The sequence below is a fragment of the Leptonychotes weddellii genome, chromosome 6 (assembly GCF_054177405.1).
Source record: "Leptonychotes weddellii isolate Sample4059 chromosome 6, ASM5417740v2, whole genome shotgun sequence".
In the NCBI taxonomy this organism is placed as follows: domain Eukaryota; kingdom Metazoa; phylum Chordata; class Mammalia; order Carnivora; family Phocidae; genus Leptonychotes; species Leptonychotes weddellii.
In genome coordinates, this window is record NC_138374.1 from 298,828 (window position 1) to 307,901 (window position 9,074).

Below are 9,074 nucleotides of genomic sequence, written 5' to 3' on the forward strand. Positions count from 1 at the left end.
TCGCGGTAGAAATAATTTTATTTAGAAATCTGTGCCGGTGACATTCGAGCGACATGCCGACAGTCGTGCTTAAGCTGAAAGCCCGGTCACTTTCCCGTGAACCAATCGTTATGGCTGGAATGTGCATTTGTGCCAGACGCTAACTCCGTTTCAGGCTCTGTGACGCTACCTTTGTTAAACTCAGAATCGGAGATTGTAGGTGTTTAGTAGAACATAATCCTCATTCAAAAGCCAGCCCCCGCATCTGCATGGCGGGAAGCACTGAGTCCCTCTTCTGTTCTAGTGTCTTGGATGAGTTTATGTGGGAAACCTTCTTGACATTACAGACTCAGCATTTTATCACAAGTGACAGTTTTCCCAGAAATACCACTAGCTGGTTGTTCTAAAGAATCACTGATTCTGAAACAAGAGAACCACCTCCGGTCTCCCAGCAATTTGCAACGTGAGAACGTTGGTGCCCAGGATGGTGCCAGGGGTCTGAGCTCCCTGTCGTGAGGGGTGCGACCACACCTTCCTGGTCCCAGTACATCTGGCTGGGGGCGTCTTCCACCTGCTGAGCAAACGCCCAACACCGGCTGTTTGGACACAGAGCCCCGGGGAAGCGCTTGGAACCATCCAGGCAGCACACGTCATCTCCTCCACGGCTCGGACAAAGCACTAGTGAAGGAAAGCGGCGGGAGCCGGGGCGTAGGTGTGCACAGCGCATGCATGGCTGCTGAGGCAGAGGGGCGTGGGCCCCAGGCCTGAGGCCCCCAGGCCACCAGGTGGGACTGGGGGATGCTCTCAGGGCCCCGAGGCCTTGAGTCTGCTCTGGAGCTGCTGTTTGTGACCTGTGTGCTTTGCCGGGAAGCAGAGCCTTGCAGGCCTCACCGGGAGCTGTTCTAAGTGGTGGGGGTTGGCAACGGCGGAGGGCACGCGGGGCCACGGGCACTGGGGGCTGCAGCGTGGAGCTGTGAGGTGCTCACCAGCAGCAGGAGGCTGGGCCGGGACAGACCCCATCAGGCCTGCTGGGGCAAGGGCTGCAAAACTCGGGCACCCCCACGTGGGCTGGAATGGGGGTGAGCTGAGCTGGGCCCCTAGAGGGGGGTCTGGAAGGAGGGGTCCGGGGAGGTGGGGAGTGTGGAGGGAAAGTCTGGGGTGTGAGGAGAGGTCTGAGGAGTGTGGGGGGAGGTTTGGGGGGGTCTGAGTGGAAGGGGGGAGGTCTGGGCATGGGAGTGTGGACCCAGGTTGGGGCTTGGGCCACTGGGAAGCCTCAGGGCCCCAGTGGAAGGTTTTGGAAACCCCTGGAACCTGTGGTTGGCATAGGGGTCAGAGGTCATTTTGGTCCTTGGTTGCTGGGCAGACATAAGCCAGACTCATGAAAACACTGCTCTGAGTCAGGGTGGGTGGGTGTGGGTTTTTGGGGGGCGGGATCCCTGGGGACCTGGGGGAGAGCGGTTTATCTCTAAGAAGTATAAATGGGTATGTGGCTCCTGGGGAGTTTACTTATTCTATTTCTGTTTTAATTTTTAAATATAGTTTTACACTAGCAGAAACACCCCGACCTCCACTGGAGCCTGTCCTCTCCGGCTTAGCCAGGCCCTGGAGCCTTCCCCTCCCGGTGCCCCCCGGGCATGTACCCCGCCGCCCAGGCTGAGCCCCGGGTCCCGCGCCGTGCTGTCGGGCTCCCTAGTCTACAGCGGCAGGTGCGCGTTGCTGGGACCTTCTGGGCCTGGGACAGCAAGCGGTGCCTCCTTTGTACCCAGGTCTGTCCTTGCTTTGGAATCCCCACCACACCCGCCGTCCCCGTTACTGAAACGTGGCCTTCATTCTCCGTAACTTGTCCTGGATCTTCCGGGAGTGCTTTTCGCTGGTGATCTGGTGGAAGGAGGCCCTGTTGTCTGCCGCTAAAATGGAAATGTCGGCCCCGCTGAAGCGTGCGATTCTTTGCTTGAGGTAGGACTGCAGCTTGGGGTCGGGCGCGAACGTGTAGGGGTTCTCCTGGAATGCACGCACCTGGCTCACCACCTTGGCTATGTTTCTGTGAATGGGGGAGACGTGAACTGTTAGTCTGCATGAGCCTGCGCTTGTGAATTCCCAGCGCATCCCGGGAAGTGTGTAACCCAAACCTCTCCCAGTACAAACTCTGGGGTGAGTTTTCTGTATTTATTCACAAGGCCCAACCTCATTTCAGTACTCAGGCCTGTCTGCCCACCTGCACTCCCATCCATCCCTCTGCTCATGCCTCTGTCCGTCGGTCCATCCAGCCACTCTTCAGTCCATAAACATGTGCTGAAAATCTGTGCTGGGCCTGGCTGGTGCTAAGGGTTCCGACATGAATACACCCCAGTGTCAGCCCGAGCGCCCACGGAGGAGGTAGAGGAGATAGACAGACGCAGGGTCACTTAAGGGTGTACTCAGGGGTCACTGGGCACATGTTTCTCCCCAGCTCTGTATTCAGGGACATCATGATCACGGCTCAAGAGCCACCATCACAAAAGTATTTACACCCTGGGCATTGGCCAATGCTGTGCACCGGGACTCATTCCCTGGAGAGCGGGAAGTTAACTGTGACCACACACCCCTGGATGTCATCCAAGAAAACGGGGACCACGAAGCAGAAGTCAGTAATTCTGCCTGGGGGAGGCCGTGGACTTCATAGACATTCTCATCCTGATTGTGGATGAAGAGACAGCACCTCCAGAATGAAGGACGGCACTTTGGTCATTAAAAGACAAGCATGCGGGGCGCCCTGGTGGCTCAGTCGGTTATGCGTCCGACTCTTGATTTGGGCTCAGGTCATGATCTCCAGGTCCTGAGATCGAGCCCCACTTGGGGGCTCTGTGCTGGGCGTGGAGCCTGCTTGGGATTCTCTCTCTCCCTCTGCACCCCGCCCCCCCACCACCCATCTCTCTCCCTCAAATAAATAAAGACAAACATGCATATACATCCAGACCTAAAACAGAGTGAAGAAGAGTCATCATCGGGCCTCCGCCCACGCTCCTTCGGGACTGTGGCCTTCCCTCTTAATTGTTAGTTTCCATTTTGCTGACCCAGACCAGTGTGCACTGTGGTGCCTCTTAAGTAACTTTTTAAGTTGGTGACCAGAAGGAGGTTGGAACCACTGGGCTGCAGGTCCCCTGGGCTGTGCCTGCTGAGATCTGCCCTTGACCCTAAGGGGTGTGCAGCTGGACTGTGGCCTGACCAGCCTCACCCGTCTGCACATGTGGGTGATGCAGAGGGGGGAAGGAAAACAGGTGGGTCCAAGGCTATGGGGGTGCAGGCCTCTGGAGAAGGGCTGGCCCAGGCCTGTGATATATGGGGGGGCATCTCCGATGAGGCCTGGAGCCCCCAGGGGAGGAGGGGTGGAGGCAGCTTGCGGCTTCCGAGGCAGAGATGAGTGTGGCCCTCTTTGTCTGGGGTCACCAAGGTGGTTTTCACAAGCAGCCCCCAGTCTGCACCTCCCAGGGGTGCTGGGCCCCCAGGGGTGCTGGGCAGGGGAACTGTGGCACCACCGGAGCAGGCTGAGGACTGGCCACGGGTGCTGTGCAGACAGCGCTAGGGTGAGGGGCCCATGGGGTCGTTGGGAGCATAGCCCCTCACCTGAGCTTGCTCCACCTGTGGGCCCCATTGGTCATGGTGAAGCCCCCTGTCTCCAGCTGCTGGATGTGCATGGCCAGGAGGCGGGCTGAGGGCAGCGTGGGCTGGGCCCGGAAGCGCCGTCCTTCCATCAGACACAGGCTGTCGCTCTTCAGGAAGACCTGGGGGCCCAGCCAGGGGTGTGGGGAGGGGCAGACGGATGAGAGGTCAGTCCAGGGCACTCAGCTCAGCCAGTCTGGGTTGGTGCTATGTACCCGCCCCTGCCCCCCGGCAAGGGGGCTACACAGCACTGATTTACATCCGATCCTCACTGTGCCTCGGATGATTGGATCGGGTCGAAAGTCTGGAAGTCTGAAGCCTGCAGGCGCCAAGGGAACGCGGACACACCCACCGGAAAGCTACACACTTCCTGCCACCAGAAATGGCAAACTTGTTTCCTGACTGACTCTCTCTGGGCTCCACAAAATAGCCGGGTGGCCCAGCTGCCCCAAGGAGGCCAAGACCCAGGCTTCCCGGCTTCAGGGACCTGTTTCTGGTGTCGACTGAGGACACACGCCAGCCCTCCCGCCCCACAGAGAGCTGTCTGGGGCAGGAGCTGTGGGGCCTCGGCGGCAGTCTGCTCCCAGGGCCTCCTCCAGGGAGATGCCCAGCCTTCCAGTGTTTCCTCATTTATGATCTCAGGAGGCTGCAAGGAGGCCAGTGGGTCACTAAGCTCAGCTTGGTCCTCTGGGCATCTGTACCTGGTGCATGGCCCGCAGTCTGTGCCCTGTGGGGCGATGGGCAAGACCGGGCAGCTCTGGGTGGGGGTGTGGGTGGCTGTGTGGTCTGGGGGCCGCGACACAGGCTCTGCCTGGTGAGCCCCCCAGAGAGGTGCAGAGCGTGTCTGCAGGGGACGCCCCAGGGGGACACACGCTTCCGGAAGCTCACGCACAGCACCAGTACCTCGACGGCCTTCAGCTCTTCCATGACCTCCGCTATCTTCGCGGGTAAAATTCTCCAGGCCTGAAATAGAAGCACAGGTGAGCCCCCTGCGGCCGCGGTGCCCACACGCCGCCCGTGGCCAGTGGCTCTCCAGGGTGACTCACAGGGGACTGCCTCACGGCCAGGTGCTCCAGGCCTCCCAGAATCTGCATGGCTGTCGCGAAGTTCCTCTGCTCGTAGCAAGATTTCGCAATCAGCAAAAATTTGGACAGCAAATTCACCTGCAGCTGAAACCAGAGAAGGACATGCTCAGGGTCCTCTGATTTAAGACAAGCTGGTAGAGGGCCTCTGGGGACCCGTCAGAGTAACCCAGCGCCAGGCACCGGGGCGGCGAGGGCCCCTCCACCTGTGTGGGAAGCAGGTGGTGAGGGGGCTCCGGTCCGGGGGGCAGTGGCCGTGACGGGGCAGGAGGACAGGCGTGACTTGAAAACACAAAACAGAAAGGCAAGTGCCCCATAAGCATAAAGATGTGAGAAGAAGTCCACCTCGCTCCTCAAAAGCCAAGTCACTCCCAAGACAAACCTCTGCTCTAGGCGCAGGACAAATGGGGGAGGGGGCACAGCTTCAGCACCGAAGGGCGCCCGGCTGGGAGGAGGGAGCCCATACCTCTCCTGGCAGCTTCTCATTTTCTGCAGGGCGGAGTCTACTGCTCCCCCGGTTTCAGAGCCTGACGGGTGGGGGTGGGCTGGCTTTGGTTCCACGGGTCAGCAGACTCGACAGCAACACCCCACGGGGTTCTCATTCCTAACGGGGCACACCCTTTCAGAGCTGCCTGACCCTAGGAACTGTCACCCGGGCCGGGGCCACCCTTCAGGTGGGGACAGTGCCTGTGGGTCCCCACCACGTGCCTCTGCACTGGGCTTGACCTTGTCTGCACAGATTCCGATGCTCTCAAGGGTCACACAGATGGAAGCTCATTCACCCTGGTGGCCTCCCATTGTCCAGCTGCGTGCCTCTTAAAAGAGCTCGGAAAACATTTACTCGCTTATACTTTTTTTTTTTTTTTAAAGATTTATTTATTTGACAGAGAGAGACAGCGAGAGCAGGAACACAAGCAGGGGGCGTGGGAGAGGGAGAAGCAGGCTTCCCGCAGAGCAGGGAGCCCGATTTGGGACTCGATCCCAGGACCCCGGGATCATGACCTGAGCCAAAGGCAGACGCTTAACGACTGAGCCACCCAGGAGCCCTACTCGCTTATAAAGTTGACGTCCCAATTTTTTCTTCATATATTTAAACAGATTCAAAATATGTACTTTCCAGCACTTTCAGATAAAACCGTTCCATCACATTTTTGTTTTTTTTAAAAAATGTTTGTGGTAAAAAACGCGTAATATAAAATCTACTCTTGAGCCGTTTTTAATACTCAGTAGTGTTAACTACACTCCCCCTGCTTGTGTCACAGCTTAGAACTCTGTTTTGTGAAACTGAAACTGCAAGCATCAAACCCCTGCTCCCCATCCCCCGCCCCCAGCCCCTGGCGCCCAGCCTTCTACTTTCTGGCTGTGTGATTTCAACCACTCCGGGGCCTCCTAGAGTGGAATCACGCAGTATTTGTCTTTGTGTGACTGGCTTGTTTCCCTGAGCGTAACGTCCTTTAGGTTCATCCACGTTGTAGCCTGTATCAGGACTTCATTGCTTTTTAAGGCTGAATGATATTCCAGAGTACAACAGACCACATCTTGTTTATCCATTTATCTGTGGATGGACATTTGGGTTGCTTCTTTTTGCTGCTGTGTCCTATCACTTGAAAGACTATCTGATTAAACTGAAATCCAGTTTTGCCTTCAAATCCACCATAATTCATCTAAAAAAAAAAGTCAGCAAGCTTTTCTTTAAGGTGGCAAGCTTCACACCGTTTCTTTTTCTTCTTCACCTGTCTTTCCATTCTGTGCCCCCAAGGGTCATCTGCATGACTGCGCGGTTACCACCAAGGACAGTTAATGACTGCCCATTGTATCCTCTGGCTCAAAATCGAATTTTAGCCATTTTCTTGACCACAGTTTACAAATATAAAAGTCTTCTGGATTGTTCTGATGTTACAGTAAGTAACACACAATGTGTGAAACAATATATCATCAGAATGTGACAAACACCTTTGTCCAAGGTCCACGTGCAGTTTCATTAGAAACACGGCTCCCACTCTTTCTCCCGTTGGTTCCTGCATGTGGGTGTATTGCTCATTTGAATAATTCTGTCCTTTGCTTACAGGGATGTGGGAGCCCTTTCACGACAATGGAAGGAGTTCTGCCCCGGTGACATCATGAGCCCTTCCAAGCTGGGTGCCAACAACTGGGTGAGCATCTCTTGATCTGTTCCATTGTGCTGACCACGCAGGCCTGTAAATGTGTCATGCCTCTCTGTGTTGACCCGCTGGGCAGGGAACCTGCAGACTCAGGACACAGAGCCCATCTTCTCTCTTGGGCTGGGTGGGGGCCTGTCCTCCCTCTTTTTGGAGGCTCAGATGTAGGTATACTCCTGGGAAGCTGAGGTCCGTGAAGTGACTATTGACTGTCCTTGGTCGGTTCTCCTTGGAAGTCCTTGTGAAGCCCAACCACACAAGCCCCTGTTTGAAGACCCTGATTTAGGGAAGCCACATCTTGATGTCACTCATGATATCTGTAATGTTGTGGGTTAGAACAAAGTGGGTAAAGCCCAGGCTCCCTGTTCCCACATCCTGGCAGAAATGAGGATGGGTCAGTCTGTTGGCTAACAAATCCCTAAAACTTGAAAATTCTCCCCCAAGGGGGAAAAAGTAGAAAACTCTGCATGTGTTAATGGGCCTTGGGTTGCCCTGTGGGTTTGGGGTGAGCGCAAACACGGGGGAACCTTAGAAAGACAAATTGCAGAGGCTGTTAATGCAGGAATAGACTTATCTTCACTTTGCTGTCTGATGAGGAGGTGGTGGCCTCTGCGGGCTCTGGGGCAGCTGGGGCGGAACAATGGTGCCCTCCCACCCCTGAGCGCCCCCTGTGAGGCTCTGCCCAGGGGCAGCGGTAGAGGGGATCATGCTTGAGGAGACCTGTTACTTGGGCCAGAGTTTGCTTTAAGGGAGTGGCCGCCTATGGAGTGGTGGGTGTCCCCCCATGGGAAGGGACTGTGTTACACAGGAGGAGCCCTCGTGGTCCCGACCGTCATTCCTCTGCATGCCAGTGTGGCCACTTCATGTGCGCAGGACTCCAGTGACGCTCCCTCCCACTGCTGGCCTCAGGCGGCAAGAAACTGGAGGCCTTGGCGATAGGGTGTTGACTGGGTGGAGGTGCAGATGCACTAGGGACTGGGGGGCTCTGTCCTCCCTCGACCCTCCTGAGTGGGTGGGAACCTGGAGGGAGGCGCTGGCTTTGAGCCAGGTGACTGTCCTTGGCCTGCCCAGTACCTGCCTGAAGCAGGTGAGTGAGTTCAGGCTGAGATACCCACAGTCCAGGCCAAGAGAGGCCCGGGAACAGCAAGAGCTTGACCTTGACTGCTCCTCTGACCTGTGTTTCGTTTATTCCACAGACGGGCTGAGAACACACACTGTACCGCCTGCAGGGGATGTACAGTGATGGGAAATGTGACTAAGTTGGTTCCCACTCTCGGAGCGTTCAGGTTAGTGGGACACTTCCGAGTCACAATTCCGAGCCCCGGGCCTGGCTCAGGCAGGAGTGCGGAGGGAGCCCCCTAGGGGTGCACTCTGAACCCTGAGTGTGAGCGTGAGAGTGTATGAGGGGCTGTGTGTGAGCAGGATGGTGTGAGTGTGGGAGAGAGGGCGTGTGTGTGACAGGGAGTGTGTGTCAGGGAATCTGTGAGAAGATCTATGTGGGTAACAGGGACTATTTAGGAGGGTTTCTGTGTGTCAGAGAGATTATGTATGTAAAAGCAATAGTGTGTGTGAGTGAGAGAGAGTGTGTCAGTGTAAGAGGGAGCACGTGTGTGAATGTGAGGGGGTATATGTGTGAGAGGGTGTGTGCGAGTGTGAGGAGGGTATGTGTGTGAGGGAGTGTGAGGAAGTGTGTGAGTGTGAGGGGGTATGTGTGAGGGAGTGTGCGTGAGGAGGGTATGGGTGTGAGGGAGTGTGAGGAAGTGTGTGTGAGGGAATGTGTGAGAGGGAGTGTGTGAGTGTGAGTGTGAGGAGGGTATGGGTGTGAGGGAGCGTGAGGAAGTGTGTGTGTGAGGAGGTATGTGTGAGAGGGAGCACGTGTGTGGATGTGAGGGAGTATATGTGTGAGAGGGTGTGTGCGAGTGTGAGGAGGGTGTGGGTGCAAGGGAGTGTGAGGAAGTGTGTGAGTGTGAGGAGGTATGTGTGAGAGGAAGTGTGTGTGTGAATGTGAGGGGGTATGTGTGTGAGGGAATGTGTGAGAGGGAGTGTGTGAGTGTGAGGAGGGTATGGGTGTGAGGGAGTGTGAGGAAGTGTGTGTGTGAGGAGGTATGTGTGAGAGGGAGCACGTGTGTGGATGTGAGGGAGTATATGTGTGAGAGGGTGTGTGCGAGTGTGAGGAGGGTGTGGGTGCAAGGGAGTGTGAGGAAGTGTGTGTGAG

The 9,074-nt window shown here is 56.3% G+C and overlaps 1 protein-coding gene across 1 annotated transcript; it reads right to left on the reverse strand.

Annotated features, from left to right (window-relative positions):
* On the reverse strand, positions 1–7,705 carry LOC115936562 (kinase non-catalytic C-lobe domain-containing protein 1-like). The gene is made up of 5 exons (XM_031016848.2): positions 7,664–7,705; positions 4,665–4,787; positions 4,522–4,581; positions 3,583–3,740; positions 1–2,020 (listed from the first exon to the last, which is right to left on the reverse strand). The coding sequence occupies exons 1-5, from the start codon at positions 7,703–7,705 to the stop codon at positions 1,789–1,791; spliced, it is 615 nt and encodes a 204-aa protein (XP_030872708.1). The 3' UTR covers positions 1–1,788.
* Between the last annotated feature and the right edge of the window lie 1,369 nt (positions 7,706–9,074).

What these genes read in the sequence shown, in the direction of transcription:
- LOC115936562 (XM_031016848.2), bottom strand. Translation starts at nt 7,705, where the DNA reads ATGCAGAGGAATGACGGTCGGGACCACGAGGGCTCCTCCTGT. An exon ending in ACCACGAGGGCTCCTCCTGT is followed by an intron (nt 4,788 to 7,663) that starts GTAACACAGTCC and finishes CTCTGGTTTCAG; the next exon opens with CTGCAGGTGAATTTGCTGTC. An exon ending in AAGAGCTGAAGGCCGTCGAG is followed by an intron (nt 3,741 to 4,521) that starts GTACTGGTGCTG and finishes CTGGGCCCCCAG; the next exon opens with GTCTTCCTGAAGAGCGACAG.